The following is a 14,836-nucleotide window of genomic DNA, read 5'->3' as shown; positions in this document are numbered from 1 at the left end:
TCTCTGGGCTGCAGTAATCTAGACAGTCATTAGATGGCAGCAAGCTATCCTTTGCTGCTTTTAGTGTTGTCTGAATTTTTGCAACCCAAAGATTGTAGCCCTATTTAACATTGCACCACTTGGCAAGTTCATCATGAGAACATGGCTGCATGGAATTGACCAAACCTCATAAAAGCATCTTTTCCTTCCTTCCCTCTTTCTTTTCTTTCTTAACCTGTAGCATTTCTCCACTAGGACAGATTTAGGCATTGAATTTACTTGACTTTTGCAGTTTGCCCTGCAGTTGAAATGGTAGAATCTCCAGGAGCAGTGAGGTATAAGCCTGAGATCTATCTCTGCTGCATTGCTCTTAAACAAGCACATCTTCTGTTATATCTGCTGTTGCAGGGTCTGCATATGCCAGTGCATACTTTTTTACTGCCCCTGTAAATTTTGTGCTCAATATGTTGTGTGCATATTTCTGTTTCTTCAGTACCACCTATATGATGCATTTGCTCCAAAGAGATCTTTATGGAAAACCTTAGACATTATGTTTCTAAGCATACTGTTTCTCATTTTCCCATTATGTCGAGATAACAATTCATATGCACTCTGCCATGTCCACAGTGTTTAAACACCTATTGAGGTGTGCAGAAACTGTTCAGAAATGAAATGGATGTGCATGTTGAGAGTGTACATCTGATCAGGAGATCTAAAATGGGTGGAAGATGCAAAAATGTTGTTTTGAAAGTTAAAGTTGATATGTATAGACATAGAAATAGATATGGAACTGAATTAACACACTGACTACATACAGTCACAAAACCCATAGTGGGCAAAAGGAGAAGAATTTTGCTGAGAACACCTGCTATCCTGTCTCTGCTCCTCCAATTGCTACTTATTGAAGAAGCATCCATTTAACAAATGCTGCTACTGGGCATCTGCTATACAGGGTTGCCTTTAATGAGGGGAAGGGGAAGAGTGAAAGATGGAAAAAAAGCCTAACTGCTAATAAATAAAATGAGAGCTTGATAACCAGATAATTTTTTTAGTACTTAAAAACCTAAGATGGGCAGCCAGACAAATCTTTTAAATAAATAAACCTGGATTTCTGCAAATTTGAGAACCAGTTTGGAATAGTAGTTAAGATACCAAGCTAGAAACCAGGAGACCGAGAGTTAGTTCCACCTTAGGCATGAAGCCAGCTGGGTGACCTTGGGCCCGCGATTCTCTCTTAGCCCTAGGAAGGAGGCAATGGCAAACCACTTCTGAAAAACCTTGCCAAGAAGACTGCAGCGACTTGTCTAGGCAGTAACAAGGAGTCGAAAACTGATTCAAAGGCACCCCCCAAAAAACAAACAAAAAATTAAAAAACCCAACCCTTAAAAACCTAAGATGGGCAACCATACAAATCTATTAAATAAATAAATCCAGAGTTCTGCAAGTTTACCTATTCATGTCTCAATTTCCAGTACTGCTGCAACCTAGAAGAGTGTCACATTCGTTCCCTCCAGGCTACCTGACAAAGTAGTTAAGAGAGAACGGGATAATCATCTACTTGGCCTGGATCTTGTTTGTGGGTGGGTCCAAATGAGTTTAGTCAGTTTGCACTTCAGATTTACACATCCTATAAAATAAATAAAACTGCCAATATAATAATATCATTATAAAATTCTAGAGTGTGACTACACTTAGAATACTGTATACTGTTCTGGCCACCACACTTCAGAGAGAGTTCTGCAAGCTAAAAAAGGCAAAGAAAAGGACATCCAAAACAATTGATGGGGGTGCAACAAGCAATGAAATGTATATCATGGTGTAAAACTTGCAGCTTGTACTTGAAGGTCCTCCTTTACTGCAGTCACCTATGATTGGAGGCTAGAGAAGCTCCCCTAAGGGGAAAGATAACCAGGTCTTTAAAAAGCAAAACAAAAAGCTTGGTGTGAAGATGAGAAAGAAAAGACATGACTGGTAAAGTATTGAAAGTCATGCATAATGTAAAAAAAATGAACCGTCTTTTCCCCCTCCCCTTAGCAGACTTAGGATCATTGTATGAAAAAACATGTGGGGAAATCTGGGACTAGTGAAAGAAAGAACTTGTTTACACATTCATAATTAATTGTTGGAACTCCCTGCCATCCATGGTGCTGTTCCCTGCTATTTATTGAAATGGCTTTCAAAGTCCTGAGCACCACTAATTTTAATGACTACTTCCTGAATCATCGGTAGGCTTCTTTGAAATAGCAACTACTACAGAGCAAAGGTGGGCAACAGCTATTACCTCCATGTCCTCTTTGTGACTTTCCTCAAAGCAGTTGAGTCAAAGGTCTTTGTGAGTTTCCTGGATGCATTTGGCCGGATCCAGTCCAGTAGGGCTTTTCCGCTGCTTTCATCAAGTTACGAAGGAAATCGTTACAGTCTCTGGAGAAAATCTCTGGAGTCTGAGTTTGGCTATTTGGTGACCTATTCCGCTTCTGTCAGCTATATGAGAGATTTAAACTTAAAAAGTTGTCTGGGTTTTCAGTAAACTTTCTAATTTAAGTCCAACTAGTTATGAAGTCTTTATTCTACCATACCCATCAGTGCTTTCTATATTTGGGGAGGAGGGTTGCTTGCTGAATAACTTTGGGTTCTAGGAAGTCACTTTGTAGAGTAGCAGATCCACAAAGCCCTTATGGAATTGGAAGTCTCTTAACTTTCTACAGATTGAAATGTTAGTGCTCTGGGCGCACTGTGTCACTCTGCAGCTTCACAGCACAGATGGCACCAGAGGACTGTGTAATCTTTTTTTGCCAGGAGTCGACTTCTCTTGGCACAGCATTCATTGCTGGCAGTGTCCACGTTGAAACTGCCAGTACCCAAAAGCTAAAGGTTTCCAGTGTGTTACTCAGAGGATTAAATTGGAGAATTTGAAAGTTAGAGAGCGATGGAGACACTGAAGAGACTGTTATTGTGCACTAAATCCCTAAGGGAAGAAAAGTTAGTATTGAATTCAATTCATGTTATAAGCAGCAAGAAGTGAAAATCTTGGTTTAAAATGTAATTTGGAGTAGATTTCTCCCTTTTCAATGGCCCTAGTTTTCTTCTTATCTTGGAACAATGAATCACCTTGTTTTCACCTCTTTCTGCCTACAAAAAACAAAACAATAACAACAACAAAGAACTCACCTCAGAATATCCTCACTTTCAATAACTAAGATATCTCCTTCCTTCCTTCCTTCCTTCCTTCCTTCCTTCCTTCCTTCCTTCCTTCCTTCCTTCCTTCCTTCCTTCCTTCCTTCCTCTTGCAGAAATTTCTCCTAAAGGCATTCAGCTCAGTGCAGAACCTACAGAATCATCTTAGCTGTAACAGCGCTAAAGGTTCGTTTTATCACTCTCATTGATACTGTTATGGTACAGTAACCTTTCTAGTGTAGATAATTATATAGGCAGAAGTTCTTTCACAGAGTTCTGTCTTGTTCTCTCCAAGTTGGGGAGCACGTCCCTAAATTATTATTAAATGGATGATCACATAGTCCCAGTTTACATGTAGTCATAAAACATTCAATTATGAAGCGGCATTCCCTAACCTGGCCACCTCCAGATAGGGTTGATTGCCATTCCCACAATTGCTACTTATTTTCTCAAGGAAATTAACAAGAACATGCTGGCTGGAATTTACAGTCCCAACTTCTGTGAAGATTAATAGACTGGGGGCAGGATGTCCTGGGGCCTATGTATGTATTTCATAGTGGTATGTAGTACTGATCCATCATTGAAGAGTGCTGCTTTGGTGAAATCCAGTTTAAATCAGAACATATGGTGTCTGTTTTCACATGGCAAGTGATTCCTGTTCAAAGGCTGATCATGACAATTGGGGCAGCAGCTTCATAAGTCGCCAGCAACTCTTAAACACACTGGTATCTAATTCACACAAGCCTGTGCCCCAGTTCAGGGAGATGCCCAGCAGCTGAGCGTGTGAACATTCAAAGAGAATCATTGTGTCTGGAGATGATGAGATGACATTGGTGCTAAAATCAGTCTGTCTATAGTGTTGTGGCTGAGGCCTCCCCTTTAAACATGCATGACTTGAAATGGCAGTCATCAGGTAATGAAGATCAGCCTTTGTGCTGTTCAACTTCACAGAACACCTCATCTTTTTGAAGCTCAAAACCTATAGTACTTGCTGTGGTCAATGTTGTCATTTGAGATCTTTTACATAGATGCATAGGCTTCTGTATCCAACAAGGCTGTTCCTAAGTTGTAGTCTTCTCCCTCAGCATTGGAACAAGTGCCGTAAAAGAGAACAAGGAGGAGACCCTGATGCATTATTACACAGTAGGAATAATAATCAGTGGTATCGTGGACAAGTCACTCCACAAGTGTCTCTGGATTGCAAACTAGAGGAGATTTTAAGTCAGATCAGCTCTAAAACTGTACAGTTCCCAAAGGAAGATCAAGAGAAAGCCTGAAGGAAACCAGACTGACATGTGCAAGGGGAGGGGGGAGGCCTGAATTGATGACTTGGGGGGGCGGGAAGGAAGGGCGATGTAGACAGTAGCTGTCATGTGCTGCCAGAAGACCATGCACTGGAGGGGGGGACTGTTAAACTTGTGAAAGAGGTTGTTTTGCAGCTCTCTCTGAATTTGATATGCTGTTGGCAAGTATTCGAAGCAGTCATAGATTTGGCAATCTTCTACTAGCAGATTTGAAATGTTCATTCCTCAAGAACTGCTGCATCATTAGGTTATGCAAAACAGGGAACAATTTTGTAAATATGCCATCTTGTACTGATATGACATTTATTCTATTATCCAAGAAATATGCCAAAGGGAGAGAGACCTTCAGATTCCAGCCAAATATTAACTTGTTTATTGAGTGCTGGTAAAATGTTGACTGCTGTTTGATCTTTTCACAAAGCGAGCACTCCTTGCTGTGGCCTTAGTGTTAAGGAGGAGCAGAGGGCATTTTTACAGCTGGATTCACGAAAACAGTGTAGTCATGCACAGATTGCCTTGCCTGAAAAAGATTCCTGAAGTCTGTTTCTTGGCCTCACGGGTGGGAACCCCGAGTCATTTTCTCCCTTGTAAAGACAGACTAATGGCGGCCTGGTTTATTTGATAAAGATTAGACAAATGTGGCTTAATAAATAGCAGTTGAGGATGGTGATTTCATTTTTGGCTGGTCCTTAATTCTTGGGAACAAGCTATATTCGAAACCGACCTTTTCCCCAGTTGTTCAGTCAACAAACAGAACATGTGAAGAAAAAAAAAATCAGGTCAGTTCTGCCAGAAGAATGAAGTGCTGTCAACATATTGCAGAGATGATCTCTATCTTGATTGTCACTGGACCAGATGCCATGCAGCGTACCCGTGCTGAGCTCTGCAAGCCCACAAGGGGAGCACCAGAGAACCACAGAGGAATGCAGCATTCAACTCTGTGCAGCGTTATACTTTAGTTTTACACAGATACTTCCTGCATGTGAGAAGCTGGGCTGTCTTCCTGCTGAAAAGGGGCAAATGCGTTTACCTTGCTGGCACTAATCACAAAAGGGGAACAACAGGCGTAGAGTTATTTCTGTTTATTCCCCTAAGCTAGAAGCCTGTGCTGTCAACACAAAGTTGGCAAGTGGGATGTGAGCCTTCACAAACAGAAAGAGAGAGAGAGAGCTTTGCGGGGTTGAACATGATGGCTGCCACCGATCCATGGGCACAATCTATATGTGCGAGAGATTTTTAGATTTATAGTATATTTTTATCCAGATTGCTTGGACAAGTACTAAGACACTGGATTATTGGTAGCATACATATCAGGTGCTCTGTTTACCAAAGTTGTAGTGACCAAAAAAGTATCTGTGGGGAAGTCATTTCCCTAAGCAGTGTTTTGGTTCATGCAATGTGATGCTTGCACTTATTTAGATTCATATTTTGCAATTTATCCTCAGGGCATGAACAGGAGTAGCTTTTATGTAACCCTTTAGTTATCCAGAAGTGTTTGGTAGTTGTCCAGCCATTTAGATAAATGAAGAAGTTATATTTTACCATTAAGATCAGGGTGTGATAATTAGAACATCAGCTTTGCAAGTTGATAAACCTCTCTAAGTGAACCCACAGCCATTTCATTTCCGTACTGAGAAAGTAAAATAAGATCCAGGGGTGTCATTTTTCCATCAAAGTTCTGCCTTTGGATATTTGTGATGATAGCTGAGGCTTTCATGTCATTGCTGAGAAGAACTTTGGATCTGTCTTCCCCTGGGGAACGGTCCTCAGCAGCACTTTAGAGAGAACGGCTGCCTTTGTGTCTTCTGGACTCAACTTAAGGTGCACCTTCACCACATGCGCAGAGAAGTTTTCCCATCGATGAATGCTATATGAATAGCATGTTCATAGAGACACCACCTTCATTTTCCTTTTGAATTAAAAAAGCAATTTGTTCTATTAATTTGTATTTGAGTCACACTGAGGATTACATTTGCTTATTTATTTTTACATTTTTTCCTGTTTTAGAACTCCACAGTTATGGCCAGAGCAAAAAACTTTCGAAAAGTTGACTATCTCCTGATCCACGGAACAGCAGATGGTAAGCAGAATTTAGTTAGACCTCACTGAACATACAGAGTGCGGTTCTGTTAGTAATAAAATGAAATGCCAAAAGGCAATGCAGGACCACAGCCTTGAGGACAACTTTGTTCATTTGTGCATGTCTAATAAATATCTAGTAAAAAGGTCTGTGATTAATTCTCCCTTCCTTCACTACATCCTGGTGATAGTCTGCTTGTATTGTGACAGTTTATCTATTTGTTTGTTCTTAATTCCTAGATAATGTTCATTTTCAGCAAGCAGCCCAGATTTCAAAAGCTCTGGTTGAGGCGCAGGTGGATTTCCAAGCAATGGTATGTGATGGAATTCATCAGAAGCTTAGTAGACATGTGGTTTAAATTCTAAAGGAAGAAATAAATATAAGAAAAGGAGGCTAGGTTTGTCAAAGGGGACGTACAAGTCACCAAAATCAAAGTTGCAGATATGAAACTATAGAAATAGATGCATGTGCATTTTCTTTAAAGTGAAGAGTTGGTTTCATTTGCTGAAAAGCTCCAGTTATGTGCAGCATCATCAATCATATATTCTTGAGTACTGTATTTGGGAAGGGAGAAGATGCAATCCAAAAAATGGGTAGTAAAGGTTTTCACTTGCCTTTTTAAGCAGCACCAATTTCGATTTCCTGCTATTGAGAGGTACTAAGGTAAGGTAAGGCGACTTGAGAATTTAAAATGGATGCATTCACAAAATGGAAACTTGCCCATTCTCAACATGGGTGCAATAGTGGGCATGGCCAACTATTTTATCAGAAAGTAAGTTAGTCTGGTTGTTTGTAACTATCCCAGTAGAACTTTATGAGGCCAAAATGTATCCTTCTAAATAACTACAGTCCTAGAAGCTGTAGCTACTTATTTTATTTTTCTTTAAAAGGACCTTTAAAGAGAAATCAGGCAGAATGGAGAGCTGGTTGAGCATCGGGGAATGTATCTAGGGCACATGGGTGCTTGTGGGTGCCAGCGCACGAAGGGCTTGCTGATGAGAGCAACCAAGCTGTTGCTATGGTTACATAAACCCCGTCATCTCCCAAATGTTCTTACCTATCCTTGAAAGTTGCAGGAGATGAATGGACCCGTAAAAGTGGATGAGGGATATTTGGCCAGGCCTTCAATCAGATGATTGGTATAGCTATGTTAATATTATCTACACCATAGTAGTATTATCTGCACTATAACTGTAGGAGCGCTCTCAGGTCTTGTCCCAGTCCTAACAGGGAGCTAAACACTAACCCTAATTCCAGCACACACAGCACGTGTGTAAGTACCAACCATCAGCTTTTCTACAAAGACAGGAGTATAGTCCCCAAAATCTCTGACCAGATCTGGGCTGCAAAAATCTGCAGCAAAGAAACACAGGGACTCTCTAGTGATTGGCTGTCCTTTAAAGGTCTTCTAGGTTTCTTAGCCCAAATCTGCTCACTCTGCCCAGTCAGGTAATCCAAACATGCTAGACCATAGTAGCTGAAAAAAGTATCTTGTACCACCTTGGGTTTATCTCCTTTATTGTCCAGTTGGATGGGAGGAACCTATTCTTGCCTCAAGGAGCGTTTTTATATAGCCTTGCCTCTTGCATAAATAGCACGTGGACTTGTTGAAGAGGGCACCCTCACCCACTTCTAGCTTCCCTCATCCCAATAGGCCACTTTTAAAATTGGGCTCTGTTCCCCAACTCTAAATGATGGTGACTAGCTATGGCTTCCTTTTGCTCTGGATGCTAAGGGTTAGGCCAGGCCCTTACATTTTAATGATTCATGTGGCTAAGACAAAAGGAAAACTGAAGGATATGCGTTCATAACTTATATAAATAAGACAAAGATGAATTTCCAGTGCTGAGAAGATTCCAGTCAGGTTTTCAGGCTGCAGTCTTATGGTGTGTAGGTACCTGGAAGCAAATCCCCTCTAACAGAGAGACCACCTTCCCTTGCACAAGGAGTCAGGCAGAACACTGAATTGCTGCCTTTTCCTTCCATCTTTTCCTACCCAACCCTCAAGAATTGATCTTCTGATCTTCTCTGTATGCATAACCATTAGATGATGACCAAGTGTCATCAGCATGATCAGATGATGATGACGATGACCATTTGGCTTCAACAAGACCTTTTTATATGTGAAACTTGCAAAATGTGATACAATTCACAGTTGAAAGAGTCCTGTTAATTTTTACTACAAATTAATGTTGGATTTTACCATTTTTAGCCCTCAAACAAAAAAAATCAAGGCGTTCCCTTTCTTCAAATATTTTCACTACATTATGGTTTCAGTGGCATATGAGTGTTGCTTCTATTTATCCAGCATGCTGAATGCATGTTTTATCATCTCAAGTGATAAATTATGTTATTTGCTCTGATACAAAGCACAGGGGATCCTGAACTACTATTCGTACAGTGTTCCAGTTTTATGACAGGTGCCACCTATCATTGATACTTTTTTTTTTCTTTTTTCAGTGGTATACAGATAAAGATCATGGAATTGGAGGACATGCCCACAGCCATATTTACCACCACATGAGTCATTTTATCAAACAGTGTTTTGCATTGTCATAATGTTGGGAACACCTTATCTGTCTGAAACTGGTCAGCATTTGAAGTTTTAAGAGCACCCTTCTAGTAAATTGACCCCTATTTCATTGGATGACAAAGTTAATTTGTGTGGACACTTGAATGAAGGAAGCATGTATTTTTCTTTCTGCAATTCCCTGCAGTGATCCACTGAGCACAAACCAAAGAACTGCAGAGCTCTACCATTCCTGTAGAAGCTGCTCCAGTCTTCTTACTCAAGGACTATTTTACATTTCAGTGTTTTAAAAATGCAAGTCTTCTTGCAGTATGCAACCATTGCCCTGGGTGCAGAAATCTCTCCCTTACACTTTTCTATATGGAACTGTTGTTCTTTTGAAACAAGGTTTAATTCAGGTTCACATACTGTTCATTACAAGTTAGGAAAAAAATACTTGAATTTCTATTTGAGTTCTCTACCTATTAATTTTAGCCTAAAACTTAACATTTCAATAGATATGGCTCAGTTTTAGATGGTCTTTCTTTATCTAAAGTTGTGTGGCAGCCCTCCAAAAATGTATGGCTTTCTGCCGAAATCAGCAGTAGCTGATATAAGGTGAATCAAGGTGTGATGCAAGAGACTTCTTGCTTACACAGGGAGGAAAAACAACTCCGTCCTGGAAGTTTCTAACTTCTTAAACATCAAGGTTGCAGTTTTATAGGAATATGCCTCCAAATAGGTGGAATAAGAGAGGAGAGGCAGGAACAATAAAAATGGTTTTTCCATCTTGAGTGTACGGGGGGGGAAATTCCAGAAGTTGTAAAACAAATTTTAGTACCTGCAATTCAGACTACTTCCAGAATATGTTCATTTGATAATAACCTAAAAATGAAAATACCAGCTCTTTGGATTGTTCCAGTTGGGCAGGGCGGGGCGGGGGGGCAGGGGCAGCTCTCCAGGGACTTGGATGAATCTGTTCCAGTGAATAATGCCAGGCTTAGATCGCGAGAACGGCAGGAGACTTGGAGAACAAGCAACAGGTGTTTAGTTTGAGCATCAAGCTCTGAGCAGAGTGGAAATGTGAATGTCTACATCTGGGCACCTAATAATGAAGGGATTTTGTTAAGGCTGTTTGTGCCAGCCACCAGCCAGTTTTCTCCCTGCTGCTTTCTATATGCTCGCTGTACTGGATGAGCTCACCCGTTTCCTGTCTCCAACATGCATCCAGTACAGTGGAGACTGCTTGCCATGCCTTACTAGCCCAAACACAGGCAGCATTTCCAGTGATGCTGCCTGCAATGGGGATGCAGACTGGGTGAGAATGGCTCATGAATCAGTCGCTAATCTGCCTGAAATGCACATTCTCAGGCAATCGCTAGGACAGGTCAGTGGCTTCCACAGAACTGGGAATGAGGAGCAAGGTTAGATTCCACAGGGTGAGAACTAGCACAGGAATTGGAAACAGGCTGCCAACTTTTTTAGCCATCAGACATTTAATGCAAAACTTTAGTCTATGTATTACATCATAGCTCATTTGGATTAATAACATTACATTTTAGTTCTGGGGTGCGTGTTTGGTTCTCTGTATGATGTAATTGTATGTACCCATCATACATAGGAACCACGAAAACAGCAATAAAAAAATACAGCTCCTCTGCTATTGGGAGTAATATAATTTATGAGAATGAGATGCAAAACATGGTTTCCAACCTTTTCTATGCATGAAATTCATATTGGATGACTGTAATTTGTTAGGACAATCCTCCAAAAGTTCACTATGGTCACAAAAAAGTCTGGATTGTTAAAATATGTTGCCTTGCAAATGCTGCTATCTTTACTGTAATGCAATAAAATCATTTTGTGCTGCCAGAGACTAGAACTTGTGATTAAGCCTTTATTTATTAGCCTCAACCACAGATGTTGCAATAATTTAGAGTACAAACCAATGTTGCTCCTAAACTTTGGGAAATCCTCTGGCCCACACTTTTCCCACTTTCATAACAGGCATCAGGTCATAACTTTTCAATTTAGTTGATCATGATTTTTATATATTATTTTAATTTGCTTTTAATTATGCTTTTATTAATTATGCTTCCCACCCTTTCTGAGAGTTGGAGGGCATTTGGAGGGCACCCAGGTTGAGAAAAGCAGAGTTAATAGGATTGTACTTTGAGTCTCTTTAATGAGTGGAAAAATTAATTTAGTGAATATTAGCAGCTTTTCATAATTACGACAGATCCTATTAGTATCATGTAACAAAGTTTGTTGAGTATGTTATATTCAGTAAGTCAGTGTCAAATCTTACTTTTTCTGGCATGGTGAGTTGTCAGTGACATTAGGTGTGAATTCAAAGCAGACAAGGGAAGGAGGACAGCTGTGTGGAGAACAAAAATCATTTTGTCATACATGTCATAAAGATTTTAAATTCAGCAGAGAAAGAAATGTGTTCTGATTTCTTAAATGTGAAAGTTGTACAGGAAGCTTGTTAAATAAAGCAGATATCAAGGGTTGTAGTGTATGTTTCTGCACCAGGAAGCAGCCCTATATTGTTACTTTCAAATACCTTCTGCTAGCTTTATTTAAAAAAAAAATTACAGATGCCTGAATTTTAAAGGACAAACAGGCAATTATTCATGAAATCCATCAAATACATATGTAATTTGCTCATACATGAATGAGCATGGAATTGAAAACTTGCAGTGAAAAGAAGAGTGGATTTAGTTCTACCAAGGAGAATATCATCTAATGCATGTTTAAGAAATTAGTCCCAATGGATTCATGTAGGCTTCTCTCAAGTATCTGCATGTAAGGATCTGCAATTCTACATATTTGTAATTGTATAGAACAGGAAGGACAATCTGCAGCTTGAGAGCCACACATGTCCTTTAAAGGCTCCTCTGATCATGATCGCTGAACATTGGCAGCATAGTTTCTTGACACGTTGTGGTGGGGAACAGATGGGCACTCAAAGATAATACATTTTACACCCCCCCCCATTCCTCCTAACTCTTTAGCCACCTGTATGTGTTATGTCTCTGTAGTTTAAAGCCCTCTGACCACACCCCTCCCTGTTAAGGGTTGCTCATCCTTAATTTAGATATGATATAAAAGATCTTATATTTTTTTAATTCCTGGACTAGGTTTGCAAACTATGGAGAATTGAAAATATGGTAGAGTTTCATTTCAGTTCAGGTCAAATGAGGAGAATTCATTATAATCACAATCTAGTAATGATTAATGCTGTTCTGTAGCAAATTAAAGAAACTCTCCAATTTGAACTCAACTTCTGGTGGCTTCATAGAGATGTCCATATAGCTTTCCTGGCAACAATATGTAAGCGGTTTGCCATTGTCTTCTCAATTTTTTACAATTTCCTGGTAGTCTCTCATCCAGTCACTAATCCAGTCTAACCTTGATTAGCTTTTTGAGATTAGCCAAAGTCTGATAGATGCTGTTAAAGCATCACGTTTTGATTTAGATGTGAAATAGCACTATGAAATAGCACTCTTTTAGGACTGTGGCAGGGCTCAATAATGAACTTTAACCTTTGAATCCTGATCCAGAGAACTGCATATTTGCTACTGGTTTAGGTAAGAGAGGCATGAAACCAAGACTAGTTAGCATCATCTCACTGCTGCAGTGGTCACAGGAGAGAGTGCTGATCAGTTCTGCATGTTGGATAAATCCTTGTATAAAATCTTATTTGTATTTGTGGAAAATGTCAAAATACATGTATTTTGCCTGCATCACAAACAATAAACATAGGCATGTTAAATATAAGCAGGAAGAACAGTTAGGATAAATATTTATTTCTGCATAACATCTCTTGAGTCATGAAAAACAACACTCTATTCACGTGTACACTTAAAACTTTTTAATAAATTACATCCAAGAAATTAAGCAGTTGTGACCAGGAAATGTGAAATTAAAAGTAAATATACTACTGCCAGTTGCATTTTATTCTCTTACTGTGATTTCAAAATGTTGGGATTGATACACAAAAACCGGATAACCGTTTTAAAAAAGAGCCCTCCAAAACGCTGAACAGAAATAATGCAGAATGTCATTCAGTCCATGAGTTTTTAGTGTCCAGAAAGCTAAATTGATCTTTCTGCACATCAGCAACTTTTTAAAATACTAGCAGTCTCTCTTCATGGACTACTCTGCATTGCATGGCTATTAAGAGACTCACTTGGAATGTTACAAAAGATCATCCAGTACACAATAACAAAGCCTTTTAATCTTATTAGATCTGTACTTTATCTAAATTTATCCATACATTTTATTCAATGCAGTTTTTTCCTTTAAATCTTTCATTGCGTAACATGAATCTGAGGAATTTAGACAACAGTGAGAGTCTTCTAAGAGAAGAATCTGGGCATCGAAAATAACTTCAGAAGCAAGGCTTTTCATTATGTAAATCTGACTTAGTCTACTTTTGGCACAAAAGCAGCTGGTGTGATACTGTGTTCAAAGCACAAGGCATATGGAATTGGGTAGCCTAGACTCCTACTCCACCATCACTGAACAAAGAGTAGCCTGTGTACGTGGGTATGGTCCATTTCTCAGAGCAGCCACTCCCTAGCCCCTGTGGTCGAGTGGATGCTGTGGTTCTGGCATGCATGGCTCAATGCTACAACTTTCTTGCAAAAGGCAAGACTGCATTCTCTCCTAGCTGATGACTGGAGAGAATGTGCTTACAGCAAGGCCTTGGCTTCTTAACCTTAGTTCTCCATCTGCAACACGGAAATAACACAACTTACTCCCTACTGGAACAGGCGGAGAAAGTCTGAAGCTGGTGGATGAGTCTGACTACAAACGTAGCAGAAGCTCTGCAGGAAAGACCAGTATCTCATCTCCACTGCTGATACCCATTCCATGGATCTAATGAGGTGGTAGGTACTACAGAAGGATGAAGCATTCCATACACAAACTGGGTTTAAAAGATGTGCTAAAGTGGTTTGTGTTAAGCCATTTCCAAATTGTAAAAAGAACTATGCCTTTTTTCCCCCTGTCCTGGAAAATCCCTATTCTTTGGTCCTATGCTCCTGCCTACATGTATATACCATGAAATTCATGACCCTTTGGAGAGAAACAGGCAAAAACTTTATCGAAAGATTCCCATTTGTTTCTTGCACACACAGAACTTCCAGCGTATGGCACCCACTCATATATCTCAATGGGAAAGTCAGTTTGACATTTGCAACCTTTCCAGGACCCTGACTAGCAAGCAAGAATCAGGGTTGATTCTCATCACTGACTGTGCCCCTAATTCTCTTCTAGCTATGCAAGTCCTGCTGCTTGTGGCTGGAGCCATGCCTGGCAGGAGAACTCAGCTCAGAATCCTTCTCATATTAGGGGCAACTTGGAACTTGAAAAAGCCTGAATGTTGAAACCACACAGATATTTGTTTGTTTGTATTTATTTATTTATGCAATTTCTATAGCCACCCCTCTCAGTCCAAGTGAGTACCCTCAACCCTGATACTTGAAACCACTGGTGAGCTTGTAAGATCTGGTTTTGTGTACAATTGTTTGTTAACACCTCCCCCCCAAAAGCTAAAAACATATAAAAATAAAATTTAAAATGTTTGATATTGCCTTTTTATTTTACTCCCAGCGCATTCATTCCTACAGGAGTAGGAATTGCTTGGAGCGTTTTTTTCTCCATCTGCCTTCACACAATGTGACCACTGTTTTCAACAGATTGGCCAACTGGCTAACCTGAACAAAATCCAGTCTTTCACCCCACTTCACGAATAGGCAACTACAAGTTGCTTGTGCAAGT

At 39.9% G+C, this 14,836-nt stretch overlaps 1 protein-coding gene across 3 annotated transcripts in view; it reads left to right on the top strand.

Annotated features, from left to right (window-relative positions):
• The window catches only part of DPP4 (dipeptidyl peptidase 4), a 69,989-nt gene extending 59,067 nt beyond the window's left edge, over positions 1-10,922 (top strand). For all 3 annotated transcript variants that reach the window (XM_025172614.2, XM_007421526.4, XM_015889596.3), the window contains 3 exons: positions 6,465-6,537; positions 6,777-6,850; positions 8,998-10,922. In XM_025172614.2, the coding sequence (XP_025028382.1) occupies positions 6,465-6,537; positions 6,777-6,850; positions 8,998-9,096 (246 nt within the window). In that variant the 3' untranslated portion in view covers positions 9,097-10,922. The remainder of the gene's footprint in view (positions 1-6,464; positions 6,538-6,776; positions 6,851-8,997) is intronic.
• The last annotated feature ends 3,914 nt before the right edge of the window (positions 10,923-14,836 follow it).

This window comes from Python bivittatus, unplaced genomic scaffold (assembly GCF_059951505.1).
Source record: "Python bivittatus isolate LINGU-HERP-01145 unplaced genomic scaffold, Pbiv_v1 ctg000480_np1212, whole genome shotgun sequence".
Classification (NCBI taxonomy): domain Eukaryota; kingdom Metazoa; phylum Chordata; class Lepidosauria; order Squamata; family Pythonidae; genus Python; species Python bivittatus.
This window is presented reverse-complemented; position numbering and strand designations above follow the sequence as displayed.